This window comes from Labrus mixtus, chromosome 7 (genome assembly GCF_963584025.1).
Source record: "Labrus mixtus chromosome 7, fLabMix1.1, whole genome shotgun sequence".
NCBI classification, from domain to species: domain Eukaryota; kingdom Metazoa; phylum Chordata; class Actinopteri; order Labriformes; family Labridae; genus Labrus; species Labrus mixtus.
In genome coordinates this window covers 26,026,281-26,051,390 of record NC_083618.1, presented here as the reverse complement: position 1 = coordinate 26,051,390, position 25,110 = coordinate 26,026,281, and the positions used below count along the sequence as shown (strand labels likewise).

The following is a 25,110-nucleotide window of genomic DNA, read 5'->3' as shown; positions in this document are numbered from 1 at the left end:
ATACAATGATGCTCAAATGAAATGCCTTTTGATTGGTGAACTAATCAAGTAATATCTTCACATATCTAATATTAGCCAATACCGATAATCAGTTGATACGCTATCGGCCGGCCGATTAATCGGTTGGCCTCTAGCGGTGACGTCAAGTGAAAGCTATGAATTGCGATGAAATTATTAGAATTGGTGTTAATACAAGTGTGTGTTCACATTTGAGTCTGAATTTTTTTAAACAGTTTGAATCTCTTCAAGGTTTGATACCTGACATTTAACATGTTTTGTATGTTTGACCTTAATTAGCAAAGCAGCTTGTAACTGTAGCTGTGAGATGGATCTGAAACTCTTGGTTATTTTCATTATTGAGTGATCCAGTTATCGTTTTTCAACTTTTTGATTTGTTGATTGTTTAGCCTGGTAAATGTCAGAAAATAAAAATAATGATCCCCAGAGTCAACGGTGATCTCTCACTTGATTTGTTTATTGAGGAAGTCCAAAACCTAAAGATGATCAGTTTACTACAGTACAAAACAGAGGGAAAGAAATCCTGCCATTGGAGATCTTCGGAATCAAGTGCAGTAAAATCTACATCTACAACGTTTCCCTGTGAGATGTGGTTAAGTGAGGGTTAGTAGGAGGTTGAAGTACCTCTAAAGTTCTGTACTTAAGTTCTTGAGTAAAGGAAGTTTTCTTTAGAACTCTGTTGGAGCGATGTTTTCCTTCATCCCAATCTTTGCTCTGCTGTAGATGTCACGAGTGTTAACATGTTGACCACTCCCATAACTCATCAGACAAAGCACACACTGCTTTTTTGATGAAGCTTTTAAAAATGTATGGCCTTTTTTCACACCCTGCTCTGCTGTGTATTGCACTGCTACATCCAATTGTATTCCACATCTTCTTCAGGGCCTTGTGTGGGGCAGCTGACCATTCCCAGGAGAAGAGACTTCAGCCTGGCCTTGCTCCGACAATCCCGCCTCTTCACAGCTCCAATAAAAAAACCCTCCCCCCTCTCCCTGGGGCCCTGACTCTGGTTCCCCATCTCTCCTAGACCTCTATCTTCTCAGCTCCACCTGATAAACCCACCCCCAGAACTCCTCTGACTCTGGCCCTCCTCCTGCTCCATCCTGCCTTTCTGCCTCAGTGATTCTCCCCTGGGGTTTTGGGGCCATGGCGGTACCTTCAGCCCAAGAGTTTCACTGGCAGAGCCTCGCACGACTGCCCAGCGGCCGCGTCTACCACACTCTGTCTGAGGTGGGGGGACAGATGTACATGCTGGGGGGCTGTGACGCTACAGGGAGACCCTGTCCCACTGTGGAGCTCTACTCCCCTGAGGTACAAAACAGATCTCATTTATTCCCCAGACGGAATAGACTGTACATGACTGACAAAATGCTGTAAGCGGTGAGGTCAGAAACACAAATAATTAATTAAATATTAACCAAAAATTCAAAAATAACTGCAGTGAGAGGGTTGTTTGATAAATATGCACGTTTTGATTTGTAGAAATTTAAATTTAACATAATAAAACATCTGTCCTGCCCTATTTACAATCGAGTATGACACATGGATAGGATAGGAAAGGTGCTTTATTGTCATTGTATTAAAGAACACAATGAAATATGTGAGAGGGAATATTAACATTTACCTGAAAGTGAACACTGTTTTTTTTTTACCAAGAATATAAAATAATTGTATCTTGAAACCTGACCGGTGTTTAATCATTTATGAGTTGATCTCTAACTTTTTTACCTGAATGCGGCTGCTTGTCCGTGTTTGCAGGGGGACCGCTGGATAAGCTTGCCCCCCATGCCCACCCCTCGAGCAGGGGCGGCTGTAGCAGTGCTGGGAAAACAAATCCTGGTGGTGGGAGGAGTGGGAGAGGACCAGAGCCCCCTGAAGGTGGTGGAGATGTACAACACAGAGGAAGGCCGATGGAGGAAAAGGAGCGCTCTGCGGGAGGCCTTGATGGGTGTATCCATCATTGTGAAGGGTAGGGACAATAATATTAATAATAATAAAAACATGTTGTGTTAGTTCTGCAAAAATAAACAGCACAAACATAAAAATGAGACCTTTTCTGACTTTTACCAGTTCCAATTTCTTGTTCAGAAAAAAATCAGACACAAACATGAAATGCATTGATTATGTTTCATGCATGCAGTAACAAATGTATAATGTTATTTAGCAAGTCAGCATGAATAATGTGATAAATCTGCTCGCAGAGGAAAAAGGGCAGGCTTGAAATTCACAACACTGGAGAAAAAAAAAACTTGCTGCAGTAAATCAATCTTTGCTTTCCAAAATAGGTTTGTTTGTTTGTTTGTTTGTTAAAAAAGCAAAAAGAGCTGGTGAAGGAAAAGGCAGGAAACAACTGCAACCAGAAAATCCAGATGATTACCAATAGACATAAAGAACACGACATTGGAGACAAAGAGAAAGTGACAGCGAGGGAACAGAAACGCACAGACTCTGTACTATGGGAAGTAAGGCTCATCAAATGCAGCAGACACAAACAAGGACAGGACAGAAAATCACACAGGAGGGAAACAAGTGAGGACAGAGAGTGTCTGAAACAGAGAGAAGAAATTAATGAATTTAAATTACTGACCTGATGCACTGAAATAAGCATGATAATGAAGTTATCTAGTTCTAACACAAAATGTGGAGCATTTGTTTGATTAGGCAATGTACTACTCTTATGGTATGTCTATAAGTTTAACCGAGTTTGCTAAGAGCCTAAAGTACCTCACCTAGTCGAGTATAAGTTCTACTTTATTGTATCCCTTCAACACATTATTAAAGTAATTTGATACAGTACTGCTATCAATACTGTGTTTGGCCAGTTAAGGTTGATTTTCACACATCATATAGCCTCACATAGTACACAGTCTATTGCAGCATCTATATGTTCTGTCCAGACTTCTCCATGCCAGTTTCCATGGTTTATGTTTTTCCCAGTCTGACCTCTTTCTGATGACATCATCAAGGTCATTTTTTTCCCCTGCAGCTGACTGACCCCCCCCCCCCCCCCCCCCTCCTTTTTGAGACTCTGTCCCTTGTGAATTCACCATTTTTTTTGGGAAGTGCAACACTAAATACAGGTTTATACATTCTTAAGGGTCTTTCAGATCGGACGTGGTGTGCATGTGTGTGTGTGTGTGATCTGATCGCGGAGTTGACGTCAGAGAGCGCTGCGGCCAAGTTAAAAATGTTTTTACTTGCGTACAAGGACCCTGTGCTGCGCTCAACTCTGCGGCGCACAGATACGCTCTTGCGCGGAGCAACACAATAGACAATGAATGGGCTTGACAGAAATCTGAAGAACTTAACCAGTGCACTGATGACATGGATACGAAGTAGCTGGTTTGGAGAAGGGTATTGATGATCCACATTGAAAACTGACAGCAGCAGAGAGAAGAACAGATCTGAAGTATGACTGGAGGAGGATGATTGGTTGATTTAGGTTGTGACGAAATCCTGTTGGTTTATTCTTAAGCAGTAAACGCACATAATCAGCAAAGGCAGCCGGGAAAGAGACAGAGTAGAATGAAAGATGAACTAGTGACTGAAAAGAAGAATATGAAGAATATAACAGTCTTTTGGGACTTAGGTCAGGAATCAGGACGTTGACGGTTCAAGTCCTGGCACGAACAGTCAGGAAATTGGTCTGTTAACTGGAGAGGTGCCAGTTCATTTCCTGAGCACTGCAGCGGTGCCCTTGAGCAAGGCACGAAAAACCCCTGTGTTCTTTCATGTGCAGCTCCTCACTCTGACATCTCTCCATTAATGCACGTCTATAAGATCCTTTCTGTGCACCTATGTTTGTGTATCATGTCTCAATAACAGAGTGCAAAAGTAATTTCCCTTTGTGAGATTAATAAAGGATATCTTCTTAAATAAGAACAGAACCAAATAACAAAAGTATTAATAAGTTATAGTATCAATAAGTACCTGTGTGTTAATGTAGAGAACATGATCACAGTAACTGCTCTCCAGAGTCAAGTTCAGAAAAGTTGGAACAGCAGTTTAAACAAAAGTTCAATACACTTTGATTTTGAACGTAGAAGTCCTTAATGAGTTTTCTCATTTGATGTCATTTTGGCTCTGACACTCAGATATAGTCTCACTTTCTACGATCAGGCCAGCAGTCTTTATCAATAAACAATATTTTCAGGGAGCGTCTCTCCAGCCCTAGAGGAGTGTGTGTTCAGCCCAGAGGATCATCCGTCAGTGTCTGCGGGAACACAGACTGATGCTCTGTACCCACAGACTTATTGGTCGTGTATAGGTTTCATCATACTGCCCTCTCCATCTCCCTGACCAATCCTCAATCCCCCAGTCCTTTGTCTGCAGGTTAATCCCCGTGCACATCCTCAGGAGCTGAAAAAGGACAAATGGTCTGACAAAAATGATCCATAGGGCCAAATTAAAACAAATATGGTATTTCTTAATGGATAGTCAGTCACCAAATTGACTTAATGATGCCATTTTTATTGACAATTTTAGAATCTTTATTTCCCAGAAATGAGGTAATAAATAATGAGGTAATAAATGTCAGGTAATGGGCTTTTTCTAAATGGTTACAAAGTATTTGGAGAACTTTTCCCTTTTTCCTGTATTGTATTTATGCATTGATGTATGGTTAGGTTAGTGTTTTACTGTGTACAGGAAAAACAATTTAAGAAAAATGCAATAAAAATGCAGATTTCCCTGCAGCTCTTTTTTTGTATCTCTCCTCTTACAGTAAAGACTTGTTTTTTTTCCCTTTTGTAAACACTTCCACCCACTTCCATTCTCATGCAAGAGGTGTCATGCCAAAGTGCCAGACACGGACTCGTGCATTTTACATTCTGCTGCTGTACTCACTGTCCTTCACTTGTCTATTACAGTCTCCCGCCTCGTCACAAGCTTCTCATTCAACACAGCTCAGCGAAGGTGACTCATGATGTCATCAATCATGTCAATAAAAGGCTGAAAAACACAAAGCAACAGGCTACCCCCCCCCCCCCCCCCCCCCCCAAAAAAAAAAAAAGATAGCATACATATTTTAATTGGAAAAAGAGATTTATAAAATATTAAAAAGAACTTTGGACGTCTATTAATCATTCTCCGTGTCTGTGTGTGTGTGTGTGTGTGTGTGTGTGTGTGTGTGTGTGTGTGTGTGTGTGTGTGTGTGTGTGTGTGTGTGTGTGTGTGTGTGTGTGTGTGTGTGTGTGTGTGTTTGTGTGTGTTCACAGATGGCCGTGCATTGGCTGTGGGGGGAATGGGTGCTGACCTGCTCCCTCGCAGCATCCTGCAGCAGTATGACCTTCGAAAGGACGTGTGGGCGCTTCTTCCTCCCATGCCGACTCCTCGCTACGATGCCAACACACATCTGTTGGCCAACAAGCTCTACGTGGCAGGTATACAAACAGACCAGTGTGCATGCGTTTTTAATTTGAAGTTTTACTTTGTGTGTTGAACAACAGAAATAATATCTCCTGACTTTAAGTATCTGCACAGTTATACTCATTACATGAACACAACCCTTTAGGTGGTCGTCAGTGTAAGAGACCAGTGAAGACCTTTGAGGTGTACGACGCAGAGACACGTTCTTGGACAACACTTCCCACAATGCCTTGTAAACGTTCGTATGGGGGTGTCATATGGGACCCAAATGGAAGGTTGTGTCTGCTTGGAGGACTGAGGCAGGGAGGAGGACACCAGAGTTCCAAGTTCACCAAGAACGTCAACATTTTTGACACCAACCAAGGTATGCAAACACTTTTTCTTTTTTTTTTTGACAATTTTTGGGATTTATTTGATCGATCAGCTTTTAGAGGGCGAGGAGAGATTATCCACAAAATTGATTACAAAGGGCGTAGTTATCCAAGATGGATAAAAAAAAAATTATAATAACGTAATTCAAGGCATTGCTGAGAGAACGTGATCATTACAATTTGGCCAACATGACCTTGCCCTTTGACCACCAAATTCCAATCAGCCCATTTTTGACTCCAAATGTCTGTTTTTGCCAAAGTTAATGATTTTTCCTCCAGGCTCTCCTGAGATATCAGAATTATTTTATTTTCCAAGACATTATGATTCAAGTTGAAGTTGACCTTTGACAATTTTTGTATAAATGTCATGATTTCTTAATTTTGCCCTATTAGACAATTGCGTGAAACTTCTTCCTAATTAGCATGTTAATTCTTAACTCATAAGCCTGGAAATGGGATTGAGAGATCACGTTGACTTTGACCTTTTAACATTTGACCTTCATATTCTAATCAGATCCCACGAGGATCGAGCCACATGTGAAGATATTCTCTTGGGACTTTCCTGATATATGGTGTTAACAAGAATTGTGTGGAAACTCATTTTAATGGAAAACCTGAAAAACACATAACGCTCATTTCTCATGACAAAAACATACAAGCAACTAGAGAGAATGTTTAGGGGAACACTGATCTGGGAAACACTGCTTTAGCTTACTTGGTATAGCAGACCCCCCCCCCCCCCCCCCCCCCATGTTCAGAAGTGACAGTCTACATCACAGGATTGACTCCTGGTCCTGATGCTCTTTGGTGCATGTAATCCCCCACTCTGTCTCTCCACATTTCCAGTCTCATAGTAAACAGATAAACAAATGCTTTGCAGGAAAACAAAGAGGTACAGATAGAGAGATGTATTACTCATATTGTGTCCCTACAGTAACAGATTGTTGTACCTCTTCTCTGTTTAGCGTAGGCCTTCATGTGTTTTTATTGAGGTAATGTACTCTTTCAGTTACTTGTTAGGTATTTTCATATACTATATCCCAATATCTTTCCAATTTTCTGATACATTCAAATATGCCCCCTTCCTACCCACAGTATCAACTTCCTACAGGAACACTGATAAGTAGAACTCCAACTGAGTAAAAAACTGTATTTTTTAAATGTTGCTTCTAATGGCTAGCCTGTAGAGCAGGGGTGGGCAACATGCGGCTCCCATCAACCCTCAACGTGGCCCTCAGGTCAATTTTTACATATCAACTAATTGGAAACATGAAGAAAACGCGACAAAATCTGCCATGAAATCATGAAAACCAGAAATATTTTCATAATAATATTAGATCACTGGTATATGTTAAGTTTAATTTGAGACATAATTGACTAATCGTTTTTTGTATACTACAATTTGGCCCTCTGGCAGTGAGAATTAATTGAATGTGGCCCTTGCTGTGACCGAAGTTGCCCATCCCTGCTGTAGAGCTAACACGTTTTCAACTCCCCAACTCTTGAGCCCTAGTCCTTTAATTATAACACAAATAAATGCACACACAGCAGGTTGTTGAAATTGTCTTTCATGATATTCTAAAGTTTCCACAGATGCCAAATAAGTCCGAATTAGTAGCACTGATGTAAATAAAATAGTCCAGTTACAACTTTGGATATAGGTTTAACCAAGCTGACTCTGAATGCATCACTAGCTTCAAGCAGAATGAAGCGTTAGTTAAGAGTTTATGCTTAACTTGGCGAAATACCTCCTGACTTCAGCCCACACCTCAGATATCTACTGCATCTTACTTTCATAAATAACAAACTACTATGGCTTAAAGTGGTAAATGATGGCATTATAGACGTACAGAGCCCTTGACTATTATTGCCTCTTATTTGGCCATTCGCAGCACACTCACACATTGATGGCTGCAAGTTGACATTGAGGCATCGTTGTGACCACTGGGAGCAATTTGGAGTTCAGTGTTTTGGCCAAGGACACTTGGACATGTGAGCAGTGTGAGCTGGGGATAGAAACACCAACCCTATGATTAATTGACAAGCTGCTCTACCTGCTGAGCCACAGCTGCTGCTGGTTTTTAAATGAAATAAAGAGCTGTCCATCCAGTCTGCAGTCCAAAAAGAAGTCATTATTTTCAGGTTGCAGAGATTTTCATAACAGAATAAAGTATTTGCAGCCATTATTTTGTATTTGTTGCCTAAAAGTAAATGTATCATTATCTTCAGTATCAGTATCCATCTTCATTTTGACTCAGCTGTCACACAAAGCATTCATTACCATTGACCCCACGATGAAGATATATGGTTTGAGCTTATCCCTGTCTTGATTCCGTGCACACACCGTATCCCACAAACATAGTGAAATGACATATCCCTCTATCCTATACTCGGGGCTGTCTAAAAGATACCCCAGAGTAACAGGTGAACAAATTGTCGAGCAGCCAGAGGGAGAGATGGGAGAAAGAAAAAATCGATAATTCATTTTAGACAGCTGTATATACGGTCACACTCCGAGATTGGTTGAATGGAAGCCAAATAAAGGAGAACATGCAAGTGATTATGTTAATGTATGATAATGGGGAGAAAGTTTGCCTTGTGTGTGAGCGATAAAGGAAGACAGAAGAGAGAAAAACAACTTTGACCACACAAACACAAGCTTGCATGCGCGTATACGGATGCACACACATGGGGGGGGAAGGCAGCCGTACCCCGTTTCTCCGATCTAATTTGGTGAAGATGAGATGGGAGATGAGCTAAGGAGGGGTTGGGGGTGGTGGGGGATGAGGAGCGTTTTAAATTACAAGATTCCTGAAACAGATTGCTTTATTATCCATCCGCAGCAATATCTCTCCACAAACACACAGTCCTGCAATCTGCTGTCACACAGTGATATTATATTACAGTTCCATTCCGTATCGCGCTATTAAGATGCACGCCTGTTAGGTGTTGATTCCAGTACTGTAGGCAAGCTGCGGCAAGTCCGACTGGAAGCCCAAAGAGTCGAGCTTAAAAAAAAAATAATTATCAAGTAAAAAAAAAAAAAAAAAACTTGCCTTTGGAAATTGTATAAAGGATCAGTTCACACACAATGTAAAATAAATTCTGTTTCCTCTCATTATATTCATTCATGGGGATGGTTGTCCAGTCTCTCCAATTCCTTCGTCACCATATCAAAGTGGCAGAGATGTTGCTAAGAAAGGTTGCTCGGTGCAAACTTGGTATTGGTATTAGTTCAAAATAATCAAATCATTCTTTTGCCCTTAATTGAAGGATAGAAGAACACCTCCCCCATTATTCACCCCAATGGTTTAATTCCACTGATACACTAAATAAATCGACCACGGAGGGATGAAGGAATTCTCCCTGCGTTGGTTTCCGGCTGGCTCATTAGTGTATTATCGCATCACACAATGTTTATTCATTTAGCAAATTTGTTTGTGAATAATTCGATGTAGGTACCCGTGCAGCTGCTTTAGTTTCCATCTGAACCTGAGGCGGGGTGAGGTGATTCACGCGCGGTGTGACGATGGCCTCCATGCTCCGCGGTTGTCTTGTTAATATCGCTGCAGTTACCGTGACAGCCTTAAAACCACATGGCCTTTAGAGGCTACCACAGCATCGCTAACGTCAACGGACCCAGGCTCCGTTCATGCAAGCTCCAGGCATTGATAAAGCTGTCTCCTCTACCAAATCGCCCCCAATGGCCCCCACAACCCAAACGTGACGCGCGACGGGAGACGAGAGCCAACACATCAATAAGGTTCATAAAGTGAGAACCTCCTTTGCGTGTAAGAGGTAAGAGTTAGACCACAATATCTTAGGAAGGCTCAACTGTTAGCACCGGTGTCCCCTCATCCATACGAGCTGTCATCACCAATCATACCCATCCTCAGAACTTCTTTGTGCTATCGCATCCTGTAAAAAAAAAAAAGAAACTATTCTTGGTGCCATCCGGGGCAGAGCAGTCTAGATCGAGAGCACAAGAAAGTTCAAAAGAGAAACAAGTTTTGTGAAGATTTTCTTCAGTTCAGGTAGATGCAAACTCCAATACTAAAATGAAAATAAATGGTTTTGTAATACAAGAAATAATGAGAAATTCAATTTTAATTGCTGGGTTATTAATGCGCTCACACAACATTAACTTTCAGACCACTTATTGAAACCATACTCTATGATAATCAAAAATCATCTCTATTATACTAGAATATACATTTAAATTAAAATGATTAATGAAAACACATTTCTTGTCACTGAGCACACACACTCCATTATACACTGCTTACTTCAATACCTGTCGTCTTCCTGTCGGGCCCAAACAACTTCCAACAACAAGATACAGGACACTCAGTGTAGCCTGAGAGGAAGAAACCTAGCTAAGAAATGTCTACACATTTGTTTATTTCTGCTCATAAAGGTTCATTTCTTAGTGCACAGTCATAACCAAAGGCAACTCAGATGTGCATGTATTTTTAATAATTCTTCTATTCTCTCATCTGGAAAGTGGAAATTACCTCCTTGCCTACTAAGGCGGAAAAAGTATCCATGTGTGAAATATGCTTCTCAATGCACTTTTTTAAAATCAGTTGTGATACATTTTTTCCTTATTTTTTTGGTTTTTCCAAATAATGTCAAGTCAAGTTTATTTATATCGCATTTCAGCAACAAGGCGATCCAAAGAGCTTCACACAAGACATCAAAAGCATCAAGACAGAGAAAAAGAAACTTAAAATGTTTGAATCACTAAAGCAGATCTTTAACAATCACAGAGAAGATTTAATATGAAAATATGAAATACTAGTAAAATAGAACGATCCAAAAGAAATACACAAATATGACATTAGAAGAAAACATACAAATATATAAATAGCCTTAGATTTGTAATGTTGATGTTCTCTGCTCTGCGTTCCTTTCCAAGTTATATTTCTCTGAAGTCACTGACTACAGTCTTACCTTCCCGATGGACACAGATTCACCTGCTGGTCTCGCCTAATTGAGATTGATTTGGGCTCACAGTTTGCTCCATCTGTGTTCAGGTGGTGGTGAAATCCAGCCACGGTCGTTACAGTTCAACGTCACACCAATTTGTTTTTAAGACTGGAAAATGTTAGCTTGCACACCAGAATCTTGAGTTCTCGATTCACGTCTAGACCTTGACTCCTGTCGCTTCTTAGTGCCGGGAACTATTCGGCCAGGCCAAATAATTTAATGTTATTCAGGCGAACTGTGCCTTTAAAATCTCTGAAATATGAATTCAACTGTTCTGGCCGCATTTAAAGAAGAAACACTTAAATCAGAAACGTCTCTGAAGCATGTAAAGCCAAGACAGCAATATAAAAACAACACAAATGATGCAGTCCCCCCCCCTCCCCCCGAGCCCAACTAACAACAAACATACCCTCAAGTTGCCTGTATTTGATTTATGTCCTGTCTGAGAGCCAAAGAACTTCAAAGAGGATGAAATCAAGCAGAAATGACTATAGAAAAAAAATTGTTTGTGACTGTTTGCCGATATGAATTTATAATAAATGTCTTGAAATGATGGTCGCATTTTGTTGAAAAGGTTCATTTGTGTGTCACTAATGTGCTCATAGCGATCACACGTTACATACCGACTACCCATCAAAGGCTGAAAACCAATCACCATTTCTAATTTTAATCAGGATGGACAATTACAGAGGAGAGCTGTGGACCAAATGACTCCCACACAAACTACAAAGGCCAGTCTTCAGTGAATCCCCCTCCTTCTATTGTCACTCTCTCGCTCTCTCTCTCTCTCTCTCTCTCTCTATATTATCCCTCAATGTATTCCCCCTCTCTTTCGCCATCTCTTTATTCTTCTCCTCCATCTCCCTCTAGAGAAGAATAATGCATGCTGGTGTTGTTTTTTTTTCCGGCATCCTACAAAGACAGTCTTGGCTCAAAGACTTGTGTAATCCCCTCCAAAGCAAATAGGAATAAGGTCTGCAGTTGAAACTCAGAGGAAGCCTCGGAGGATGGGACAATAAGTCTGCGGTGTGATGTGTAGACACAACTGTAATTTAAGGAGGTAAATCCTGCCTGAAACGCAGTAAGCACTGTTCAGGAAAAAAAAAGAAGAAGTGTTTCAGAGTTCTGCACCCACTTTGTTTGCATTTTATTTTCAAAGAACTAAACTTCATCAAAGTATAACCACATGTCTGGTAGGGAGTTATTTATGGGAGAAACTATAAAGGTTAGGAAATCAGATTAACTCTACTTTAAATTTTATGTATCAACAGCAAACACTCATAAAAACATAAATTAAAGCAGGAAATTCTAACTCATCAGCCGGTGACAGCCTCAGTTGACCAGGACATGTCTTCTTAAAAAGGGGTGACAGTTTCATTTTCAATGTGTTCTTTTGCTTTTCTTTGTTTGCGAGTTTAAATACACCTAGGAGAATGCAACCATGCTGGCAGCTCTGTGAAGCTTTAGGCACAGCCTTGAGCTAAATACTATCGTCAGCATGCTGATATGCTCACAATGCCATTGGGAACCTACTGATGCTTGGCAGGTGTAATGTTTACTATGTTCCCCAAAACAGTGTTGTCATGCTTACATGTATTAATTAGACCAAACAATCCAGCCAGGGCTGAAGAGTAAATGATTATTATTGCAGATTTTTGGTAATAAACCAAAGAACTTGGAGACTTTTCAGTTCTGACCTGATCATGGCACTGGATGAAAATTCAGGGGGTCATCATACTCCTTCTTTTCTTTCTTTTTCCTTTTTTACAATTCAGCATCAGATAAATGTATACATGTTTTCCAAATCTCTGGGCAATCTAGCCATAGTTAATCCATCCATTTGTATCTTGCATGATAGCATGACATAAACAAACTTTGGTTATTGGAATACATTTGAACTTAAATCTCAAATGTTATGTACCCTACCCTACACTCTCAGGGATCACAAGTTCTTAGACCATTTTTATTCCATCTTTCCAATAGTTAAGATATTTAGTCCAAACCAAGGTGGTGGACTAACACGGAAAAAAGCTGAAATTGCCATTCTTATCCTCTTTACGCATATCCCACTTATAGCCACACCATGACATCACAGCAGGTTCAACCACTCATATTTAGTCTTTTATTAAAATCAGTTTTAGTGTAAGTAGGGCAGCTGCAGTTGTTGATCAGTTGGTAGAGTTGGTCACCTATCAACCTGGAGGTTGGGGGTTCGATCCCCAGCTCCTGCAGCCACATGTCTGATGTGTCCTTGGGCAAGACACTTTACCCCAAATTGCTCGCCCTGCTTCGTCTGCGGTGTATGAATGGGATTAGTTACTTCTGATGGTCACTACATACTGTGTGAATGGTAGGTATGACATGTGGTGTAAAGCATACATAATATACAAGCTCAGGTCTATTTTGGTTGTGGCTCTGCTTGAATCAACTAAAAATACTGGTTTGCCAATTTGCATAAGCTGTGGTGAGAATGACATGATGGGAATTGATGCAAAATGTCAGACTGTTGGCACATCTTGAATGTCACATGATCACATTGCTGTGCAGAAATCCTTTTGGCTGTGAATATAAAATGATATTGTACAAAAGGTTGCCAGTACATCTAAATATTTAGATATATTTATAGTGCTCCCCAGATGTATGTGTCATACCAGTGTGAAACATCTGACAGGACATTTCCTTCTCTGGTAGGAGAACACAGCAGAGTGCACAGCCAGCTGTGATCTCTACTCTGTCCTCTTCTGTGTAATTCGAACAGGCTGGAAATGAAAACACAGCTCTTCATTACACACTGCTGCAACATCCAGGAAGGCTCACCATCTGGCTACTTATCTTTCTTTCATTCTGTCTGCCTCTCTGTGTTTGTCTCAGCCTTGTTGTCTCTGCCTCTTGTTTAAGGAAAAACACTGGGAATAAATGAGTTAGAGATGGGGAAAGCAATGGCGATGGGAAAGGGAACACAGAGAGAGGGAATGAAAAGAAAGTAATAAGAAGGAAAATGAGGAAGAGAGCAGACATAGAAGACAAAAATGGAAAACGGTAAAGAAAAAGAAGGATCGAGCAAAAAAGGAACAGAGGCAGATAAGATAGATAGTGTAAAGAAGCTAGACCTTTCTTGTTCTTACTCTATCTTTGTTTCAACCTCTCTCCCCCTCTAATGAAGTTATGTGTCTTCGGCTGTCATGAGGCCCCCTGCTTTGACTTCTAAAAAAAAAAAGATTTACAAGCTCAAAACCTAAAATAACACAAAAACTTCTGCAGAGGGGGAAGAGAAATGTTCTTGTGATTTAAATGTGGGTTGTTTTTTTTTCTGAGGAGTTCCTCAGCTATTAGTGAGCAGACAAGCGTGGAAAACTGTCACTTTATCAGTGTTTGCTGTCATGTTATTAGGGAGATTAGATTTTAATTATAATACCTTCCACACATGCGGCTAGACAGATTTTTTTTTTTTTAAATTTCATTTCTGATACTGTGGGAATAGCAGGTGCTAATGGCTGCACCAGTGTGTGTCTGGGTTCAGCTCCCTGTAGTGGGGCTTTTTTTATTGGCAGTAACAGTATTACTGTTCAGGGAACATGTCAACACCTCAGCACTAGACACCACTTGTGGTTGGGCGGGTTATCACAGCAGAGAGGTGGGATCTGAAGGTTCAACTTTATTATTGTACAATGATGTGTTGTCTGGCTATATTTTTTTATTTATTTATATTTTTTTAAAAGAATGAAGCTTAGAAAAAGCACAAAACTGGAAATTGTGGAAACATTTGTAGTTTCTGAATCGGGTCTTCTGGAAGAACTCTTCTTGACTTTTGACACTTCAAACACCGTCTCCGCTGAATGTGCTTTCCCCAGGTTTCAAGTAATAAAATGTCATTTTCCTTTTTTTCATCTGCATTTGTGTCTTCCTGCACTCCTAATCCTCACAATAACATATCTTTAGGAAGCATAGGAAAGTGGGAAAATAATACTGTAAAGACTCAAATCTACCTAAAATATAAGTTTAAAGTCCAACCTAGGATTGATTCTGTTTATGTCAACAAACGTTGTCTAACTTTAGAGGTCAAAGGAGCATCTCAGACCTCGGATCTACTCCTTAAAACAGTGCCTCAAAGCTATACGAGCCAAAATTCCAAGTTTGAAAACGATGGGCCGACAAGTTTACAACAGAAGTGCTTTCTCTTCCTGGTGGTAGTCTGACCCCTTACTCCAACTTTCCTGTCCCCTCTCTATCTTTATTTGTAGTCTGGATGTGTTATAACCTTAGTCTGTCCTTGCCGCGTGTGTTTGTACGTAGGTGTGTGTGTGTGCGTGTGTGTGTGTGTGTGTGTAAATACACTGTACATGTCCTGGCTTCAGGTGGTTTGTGGGGGACCTGTGTGTTCAGGTCACACTCTGAAAACAAGCTCAGCAACATCATGTCCGGCCAGAGGAAGACAACAGTGCCACTAACCTCACCTTCAGCTGTGCACAAGCAAACACACATCTGCTCCCTTCAAACCTTGTTTCTTCTTCTTCTTCTTCTTCTTCTTCTTCTTCTTCTTCTTCTTCTTCTTCTTCTTCTTCTTCTTTTTCTCCTGTAGCAACCTGGTTGAAGTCAGAGGAGACGGTGCCCATGAAAACTAAGCGAGCCGACTTTGCTGCAGCTTACCTGCGCGGCAGAATGGTAGTCGCAGGAGGACTGGGTAAGAGTGACACATTCAAAACTAAACATTTTGTTTGCACCATGTATTTTGTTTGTGAATGAATGTTGCTGTATCCATTACTGTAGTACTAGCACAATCTATGTGCTACGTATGACCAAGTGTATCTGACAGAAAACTCAACACCTCCGACAAAGAATTCACGCAGTAAATGAACAGATGAGGGATAGATGTTTAGGTCCTTTAATTCATAATATTGACGTCCCTTTGATGATCATAGCAGCCATACCAATCGTAATGTTGCAGTAAGAAAAATCAAAACGTGATGAATTTCGTTTCTGTAAAATATTGTCCTGAGAAATGCTCTGTCAGTATAATGACGTCATGCAAGAATCCACCATTTGTATGTGTTCTGTTTTTTAAGGTCATGAGCCCTCAGCACTGGACACAGTGGACGCCTTTCATCCTCAGAAGAAGAAGTGGGAGAGGTTGGCTCCCATGAACTTTCCTCGATGCTCCACCACCTATATCATCATCAGAGACCGCCTCCTGGTGGTGGGAGGAGTCAACCAGGTACACATCTACTCATACCTAAACATCTGTTTGTATCCAGTGTAGAAAGTCTCACCAATGACTGACTGACTGACTGACTGACTGGCTCACTGCATGATTTCTTGTGAGAAAACATCTGTGCAAATCTGACCCAACCTTGCACAATGCATATGAAATTATTTGACAGTTGGTTTTACTTTCTAGTTATGAACAGAATCATACTGAAATATGTTCTGTTAAAAATTCTAACAACAACTAGACTAGTGTGAATATACTATGGTAACTATTCTATATCAATAAAGTAATTCTATTCTATTCTATTCTTCTAAATTATATGTTAAAAAATGGTAAATGGACTTACTGTATATAGGGCTTCTCTAGTCTTCAGACTAGAGGGTCAGGGTGCTGTGTTGTCAGAGACAATAGCTCGAAGTAGGGTCTCCCAAGGCAATTTTGTCCAATTAGAGAGACCATTTGTTGACCTCACCAAGACTCTGTCTAAAAGCAGCTACAGCACAGGGACACTGGTGTGCCTTTTCAAAAGCAAACCTGGAAGGAGAGCTTTTTTGAAAGTGTCTGGTGATCAGGTTTGGAGCTGTGAGGCACAGCCCAAAATCAAACACAAGGATCCACTGGCCTGTTGACCCAATATTTACAGGGATTGGCATTGGGATTGGGATTATTGTAGTAGTAGTAATAGAGGTAGCTGTAGTAATAGTAGATTGATTTATGAAATAAATTGCAGCAAAAAATAATTTACCCCCACAAAATGCTTAGAAGTAATATCTTGTTTTGTAAGCTGAGCTGGTCTGAAACCTGGAAAGAGGCTGGACCGTCCTTGTCTTGGACTTGCGCAGGCTGTGAGTTAAAGACAGATGTTGGGGAAACTGACAAGTTTGTGCATGAACTTGAGATCTCTCTTGAGCAGAAAAAGTGATGTCTCTAGAGAGCTGTGAGTCACTGAGAGGAAATCTCTGACTGAACAGCAGATGGAAGTATACCACTCATCTTAAGCTTCTCTTTGCGCGGTCATGGAAAGGATGCTGATTAAGGACTCTGCAGGGGGAAGTGGGCAAGGCTGAAGAAACCTCAAGGGGGGCGGCTGAATGACAAACCTGATTTCAACCTGATCAGACCCTGAATTAGCGATAAAAACACCACATTTTAACATATGTTGATTCAAACGTATACGTGGGAATAGATCGCCTTACTCCAGAGATTGAATTTGTAATCATTTTTTCAGCCATCTGTCTCAGGCACTGGGGCTCTAAAATGGCAGATGGGGTGGTGGTTCCCATGTTTGATGGGGATTCGGAGGGTTTGCTTCAATTTTTGGTGTGTCACACTGCTCAGCCTCCCTGGGAAGGCATATGCCACGATGCTGTGACAGGATAGGATAGGATAATACTTTATTGATTCCCAGAGGGGAAATTCGGGCAGCACAGACAAGAAAGCTCAAAATATACACTAAACAGAATAGATAAGATAAATAAAAATTTAAATAAAAATAAAAACAGGGGGTATATACAGTACAAAATGAATGATGAAGTTCACTGGGGGGAATTGAGAATTGAGACAGTATTTGCAGAGAATGACAAGATAAAGTGACAAGTGATGATTAAAGTGACTTGGTATGATAAATAGCAACAAGTAATGTAAACAGCAGAGAAGAGAGGCAGTGTTGTACCACTGTAATGCAGAGTGCAGTTATATAATATAATGTAGTATAATATAATATAATATAGTGCAATATGAACAATATAGTGTAATATAATGAAATGTTATATAATATGGACTAATATAATAACATAATACAAATATATAGAATGTACAGTATATATGTATATATATATATTGATGCTAAATAATAATAATACAGTATAATAATGCAATAATACAATGTTAGTAATGATAATAATGAAGCAGGTCATGTGGGTCGTGTTTTATGGGGGTGAAGTTTGGTTGTGGTGATGGAGGCTCTGATGGTTTTCGAACCTCAGGTCCAATAGGAGCAAAGAGAGTAAAGGGTGCCTTAGCCGTCTTGTCCTTATATAACCAAAGTGAGAAGATGTTCAACACATTCTCAGAGGGTGTTGGGCTCTGCCAATTGGATTTGTGATGCAGGCGTTGTACCACACCTTTGAGAGGAAGATTAAGCTGAGTGTGAAGGCAAAAGGTTTTGATTGACTCTTTGATTCGCGTTGAAAACATCCTCTTTATTCAGGAGTTTTTTGAGAAGAGACCAAAATATTAAACCTCTTTACTCTCACAATAAAAGCAACCTGCTAAGGTGGTTTGGGAATCTAATCAGAATGCCTTCTCAACACGCTCCGATTAACTTTTCCTGGCCTTCTTAACAGGAGATTTGATACTTTATCTGGCTTGGGACTGGATACAGATTCCTCCCTCTCTTTGCACCACCCTGCTGGCACTGGTTTATGTTTGAATCCAGCTGAAGCCGCATTTCATCCTGCCAGCTCTGGCCTATCCTAGAGGCGAAAGATGTGGAAAGCGATGTAACTGTGGTTGCCAGTTTGTTTTTTTTAGGCCCTAATCTTCAGCTTTCTCATGAGTTAATTTACAGGTTCTGAGTTTAATCCTCTTATTATTCATAAACTTTCCTGACCTCTAGGAAGCAACTTATCTTTATTCACAGATTCTACTTAAAAATGTAGAATTTATACACAGGGGTCTTGATTTTTAGCATGGGAAGTGTTGTGGTTTCTGTTTATTGTACATTTGTAGTCTGAGCTGTATTGACCAGGCTTTGGTGTGTGCAGGAGAAAGAGTCCATGTGGACAGAAGAAAAACAGGTGGAACATTATCCACACTTATGACAAAGACCAGCTCCCATCAACAGTATTCTGTCTCTCTAAACAGATATCTGTAATAAAAGTGCTAACAACAATAAATTGTGGATCAAACATTTCAACTTGTGCCACAAATCTGCCGTGAAAACCAATCAGTGTTAAGATTCCCCGACCGCCAGAAATTCATCAGAATGATCGATCCGACCTCAAATCAACAAACACACATTTTAAAAGTTGTTTTCTTCTCCTCTTGAGGAAAGACCCGACAGAGCTTACATATCGACTTTTTACATTTTTAAAAATCAGTCTCTTTTTGGGGCTCAGACCACTGAAGTGAGCCAGAGTGAAGTCGCTGTGTAACTTTTTATTCTACTGTTGAACTGAAACTCAAAAGAGGAACAGGCTCTACTCAGCAATGGGACGGTATGGACCAAGAAATGACAGCGTTTAAGTTCTGCCATCTAAACATGACACGGAAAAGATGAACGCCAGACCCTGGTTTCACAGGAATCACCCCAAAAACTAGAATCAGTCTCCAGAGGCATTATTATATTCAGACGATGACAGGTGATGATTGCTGAAGTGTTCACCAATGAGTAGCAACACACTTTTTTTTCAACATCCGGAGCCTCTTAGTGCATTTTCATCTTTTTGTCACGATTCATGGCGGCGGCTGTGGCTCAGTTGGTAGAGTCGGTCATCTCTCAACTGGAAGGTTGGGGGTTTGATCTCCAGCTCCTGCAGCCACATGTCCGATGTGTCCTTGGGCAAGTCACCTAACCACAAGTGAATGTGTATGAATGTGATTAGTTACTTCTGGTGGACTCTGCGGTGTAAAAGTCCATTTAGCATTCAGTTCAAAGGTCCAGCTAATCCCAGGGTCTGTATCTCTACTTTAACTATAATCTTAACTTTATTGAATATTGTTTTTAAAGTCTTTTATAACTAAGTAGAAGTATCAAACATATCCACTGATTTAGAACAGTATTATAACTCTTGTGATGTGTCCTGATAAGAAGTTTGAACCAGGAGTGAACTCAGAGAGTCTGGTCTACACAATATGCAAATTAATGCAATCACTTTAAATGTCTGGATGAATTGTTTGTGAGTCTGATACACTATTATTAAGACACCAGAGTACTCAATCTGGTCTTCATAATGACTCGTTCATGAGTTGGATCAACAATAATTGCTTGTTTGTGAGTCAGTTCTGGTCCAAAATTTTTTAATGAGTTCTTCTCTGGCCCGTGCTTCACCTTTCCATCAAGTTTAATGAAAATTAGGCACGCAGATTTGGTTTTTTTTTAACCTGCCTGTGAGCGGTAATAAACACCTCCTCCAATCAGACACTAACATTTACCGTTGTTATGCTGCATCAGTGTTGCTACAAATGTCTGTGTTCTTTGACGCCAACCTTTGCCGGTGAACTCTTCCTTGACTCCTCTCCCTGTCTCTCAGGTCCCCAGCTCAGCCAATGAGATTCTGTACGTGAAGGAAGAGGAGTATCTGTAGCCACACCAGCACCAGATGAATGCAGCACATCAGTGATTCCACGTCTTCTTCTACAAATCCTTCCTGAATCAGCCTGTAGAGATGGAGCCTGAGTCCCTGACTTTCTGATGTAATGGAACATGTAACACCGCCCCCTGCTGGGCTTTACTGACACTGAGAGCCACATGGAAGCTCCCAGAAGCACAACGGAGGAGCTGGCTCTTTCTTTATACCAACAATATGTTTCTTGATACTTTTGCTATGTGACAACACTTCTGCGTTGTACGTTGTAGTGCATACATGGAGAAATAACTTTTTTGTAGCCTAAATGTCTTGTCATGTGGACAGAGAATATGGATGACTTAACTTAATGCATTTATGCAATTTATGTGCGGTTTAATGTCTTAAGTTATCTGTTTATTTGTATCAAGCTTGCTTAAAAAAATGCATATGTAGATTTAGTGATTTAAATGTAAGATTTTAAATTAATTTAACATGACTGCAATATTTGTATTTTATTTATTACCATTGAAGCTGGGTTATGGAGGTTTGACAAACTGTACTGTTAACAGATATTGCACTTAAGAGATTTACACTGATCGGTGTAACCTTCAATTATTTCATGCATAATTTTTTTTTAAAAATGACACTGAGAATGATGTCCTATCACTCTTCTACAGTGTGATAGTGAACATCTGTGGGTCTGTTAGGTATGATTTGATTCATGCACACATGTATAGAAAGTGTATAAATGATAACAGGTTGTTTGTGTAAGTCGTTGCCAAACTGCTCTTGTAAACATTTGGATCCCGTTTGACTCTGACGATGAGCACATTTTATTCTTCAAGCAATATACGACTTCTCTTTTTTTTCCCCCTCTTTCATTTGTGCAACATGTTCTGTGCTGTAAGAATAATCATCAGTTCATAACACCTCACTCAGGTTTTCGTTTGTTTGTTTTTTCTTAAGACAGAGAGAGTTGATCGATTGATAATGTCTTAACTGTTAACTGTCTGGCTCTGTCTGTCGTGCACCAGGTGACCAAGCTGTGAAATCATCTTTTTTGTTCCTCTCAGTCATTGATCAGCCCTATCATGTCCTGATATTATTAATATATTAAGTATATGATTAGTCATATCCAGTGGAATAAATTTGATTTGTTGTTTGTGTTGCACTTATTTGCCACTAGATGGCAGCAATCACACATCAATCCACAGCAGGCATGTGTTTACTGATGAGGCAGTTCTTCGAGCTTCTTTTTCTTCTTCAATGATGTCTGATAAACTGACAGTATTTTCAGTGTTATTGCATGTTCTTTAAATCAGAACTTTTAATTCTTGCATACATTTGTTTTACTTTAAAAAGACAGAAAAAATGCATTTCTTTTCCTATGAAAGTTGTACTTTTGTTCCTTTCCGTGACTGTAATGAGAACTGCTGACAGGAGAACATTAGTTTTATTCTTCTTATCTTACACTATCACATTATGCCTACCATAGCACAAGTTTCCTTTTGGATATAATGCAAGGGTCAACTCAAGATGTTGTGTTTGTACCACTCACTGTACAAACACAATAAAGCAGTATGCCAACAGACATGTGCAGCCCAGGGTTTAAAGCATGTGGTGATCTTGGTTTTAATAAAGCAGTGGTCAGTTTAAGTGTGTTATTGTGTTTATAGCTGACTGATTGATATTACTGTTTGCAGTCTTTTATCAGTACTTTTGGTGATCAGTTTAATGTATATTCACAGTTTCAGTGTTGTTTTTACACCACATTTGAAAAGGACAGTGACTCTGTAGGGAAGATGAGGACACATAGTGTTAAAGCCTTGACAGAATAAAAAGGCACGAGGTAGGAAATCTTGATATTGAGTTTGTGCATCAGTCTTGGCCCTTCTCTGAAGTCCTAAAGAGGCTTCACAACGGGACTTCTGATACGCAAGGAGCCAAACCTGGACCAAAAAAAACCCTTGATTTTGAGTTTCCTGTGTCCTCTATGTGCTACAGTATATTTGTATTATAAGCAACATTATCTCCATACACACTAATTATAACCAGAATGAGTCTGCATCTGTACACATTCATGCAGTAAGCTGCAGAAATGTATAAAATTAGATAATGTTAATCTAATAAAGCAATAACTGCTGCACTCAAAATACTTTGGTGATGACTGGCATGCATCTTATGGTAATGCTATTTTCTGATTATTTCCGATCTAAACTCACTTCCTCTGTGAGGCTTTTTCTACTTCCTTTGAGAGATCGTAATTTACTCTATAAATGACTCCCACCCCCCATACAAACATACCGACACCAAGTTTAGACGCTGTGTAGTCTAAAAAGGATTTTATTGCATTCGAGTGAGGTTGTCTGAGTGTTTGTGACCGCTCTCTGTGGCCACTCTATTCCTCGCTGTGTTTTTTTCCACATTAACTCGGTCCTAGTAATGGCCTTGGACAGCAGCAGAGAGTTGCAGAGCCAGGGGACAGTTATGGACTGAAAAACTTACTCTCAACATTAAAGTAAAAAGAGGATACATTTAAAAAAAATAAAAATCTTCACTACTACACAACTTTTCTGTGTTGCATTAAGTAAATGCAAAGAGAAAGGTATTTTATGACAAACTGAGGTTTCTCGTCCTCATGCATTGCATTCACATTCAGACTGTGGAATTTTTGTATCTAAGGTTACTTATCCAAAAGTATAAAGATTTAAGTTGACGCTCACAGTTTTAATTCATTCTTGTACTTTGAAGAAAAAACGTTTAATTAGAATCTATATTTGTAGTGAATATCAGCTAGTTTTTTTATCTTGAGGAAAAAGCTTTCTTGGATGATACATTCTTGACGTGTTTTTTTTGGGGGGGAGGGGGGCTATTTGTGACCTGTATGTAGGGCTAGGACAGTGGATAGAGTCAGAAATCAGGGACAGAGTGGGGAATGACATGCAGGAAAGGAGACCCAAGTTGGACTCGAACCTGGGCTGCCCGTCTGGAGGACTGCAGTCTCCGCACATGACGCACCAACCACCCCGCCACCAGTAACCCATTCTTGACATTTTAAGTTGCACATTTTTCTATGTTTTCTTGGAGCGTTACACTGCACCTGTATGCATGACTGTTGGTTTGACAGAGCACGCAGGGCGTCTTGAATCATTGTTCAATAAACTGGTCCTATGCCAACGGGTCATAATTGATCTGAACACAAAGTTTCCTGACCTGTTACGTAATGTGCAAGAACAAGTGTGTTTGCACATTCAGTCAGGAGATTCCTGTGTGTGTTTAAGTGTGTGTAGGTGCATAGTGATGAGCGATGCGGCAATGGAGAGTAGTCTGGTCAAAGTACATTTTTAAGGACTGTTACGTTGGGCTTATTGGATTTTTAATCTAAAATTCAGCAATTACATTTTTTTCTCCAAAAAGTGTGTAAAATATTGTACTAGTCTGATGTATTTGCTACATTTACAGTGCACTGATTATCTTCTCATGTTGTAAAGAAGGCCAGTAAGATAATAACACAGGTACACAACATCCTGCTGACTTAGAATAACAGTCATCCATACAGCTCACCATGCAGAATTATGGCACATACAATTTGTGCTTTACAGTAATGACAGAAAAATGAAATAAATTAAAACATGCACGTTTCCTTTTTATTTAAAATACAAGCTACCAATACTTACGTTACCTTAGGGTCAATATGTAACGTGTTGTATCGCTCTGATGATGCCAACCAGCAGACTAGAATTGAGTTGTTCGCACACATGGACTCCTGAAACATTTCAATAAAATTACAGGAGAGCCTGCCCCCTGAAATCTGTGTTTCTTATTTACATATCCTTTTATATAGACCAGGGGAGAGGGAGGTTTTCTTAGGAGGCAAGACCTGACTTAAAAAAAAGACACTGCAACACTATTATGACTGTTTTTCTTGCCTTTATAGTCGTGCTATGCATTATTGGACATATTCACAAATGAGTGGAACAGAAGACTCATGCTGTGGTCAACCTGCCACCTCCGATGAGGCAAATGTGGAATTGCAAGAAACTGCAGTTCCTCAAGTGTCCACTGGAAGATGGCTGTAAAATATACACTCATTCAAAAAAAAGGTCATATTTACAGCAGAAATCAACACGTTTTCAGCTTGGCTCAAAAAAAGAACTCGGCCTGCATTGCACATCTCGTGATCAGAACACGCTGTACGGGTTGTGAAGTTATTTTATAACTCAGCCATTTTAGTTTGATGAAGTATAAGAGTTATTCATATTAGGCGATGTGGCTGATCTAAATGACAGGTGGGTGTTTTGTAATCATTTGTAAGGGGTCCTAAACCCACCTTAGCTCCACCTCTTTGCATTTTACTTGTTTGACTGAAACTTAGTCTGAGACAGCATTTCCAATATGGTGATTTTGTTGAAGTCTGCAAAAAGAAAAAAGTCAAGTCAGTGAGATTACGTCCATGTGTGTACAGTCTATGGCTGTGGTTCAACATTTTTTTCAGTTTGACAAAAAGTCTACAGATAGGTACGCGCACATGCAAAAAAAATTACCAATGACACGTTGCACAGACCCATTCCCAGCAGCATTTACCACATCTTTAATCTTTTAATCAACCTCCGGTTAAGTTCATTTCAGAGATTGTTATAATGTTGCCATGCTTTCTTTATCAGCACAAAATTTAAATTGACATAAAACTTGCAGCATTTACACAGATCATGAGTCACCTGCATCATGTGGCATTACAGGAAACCCACTAACTTTAATCTTAACACTATACTGAATACTCTGTCAAAGGTTAGCAGTGTCTGGCTAACAGGCTAACACATGCACGGCCTCTGGTGTGGTGCTTCATAAGGCAGGTCATTCTATAACACTA

The 25,110-nt window shown here is 40.0% G+C and overlaps 1 protein-coding gene across 1 annotated transcript in view; it reads left to right on the top strand.

The window, feature by feature from the left end:
• Positions 1-21,894, top strand: part of klhdc8a (kelch domain containing 8A) — a 40,876-nt gene extending 18,982 nt beyond the window's left edge. Inside the window, exons 3-9 of the mRNA XM_061041410.1 lie at positions 901-1,329; positions 1,777-1,987; positions 5,235-5,399; positions 5,531-5,749; positions 15,325-15,426; positions 15,809-15,957; positions 20,205-21,894. Coding sequence (XP_060897393.1) covers positions 1,165-1,329; positions 1,777-1,987; positions 5,235-5,399; positions 5,531-5,749; positions 15,325-15,426; positions 15,809-15,957; positions 20,205-20,258 — 1,065 coding nt within the window. The 5' untranslated portion in view covers positions 901-1,164 and the 3' untranslated portion in view covers positions 20,259-21,894. The remainder of the gene's footprint in view (positions 1-900; positions 1,330-1,776; positions 1,988-5,234; positions 5,400-5,530; positions 5,750-15,324; positions 15,427-15,808; positions 15,958-20,204) is intronic.
• Positions 21,895-25,110: the final 3,216 nt, after the last annotated feature.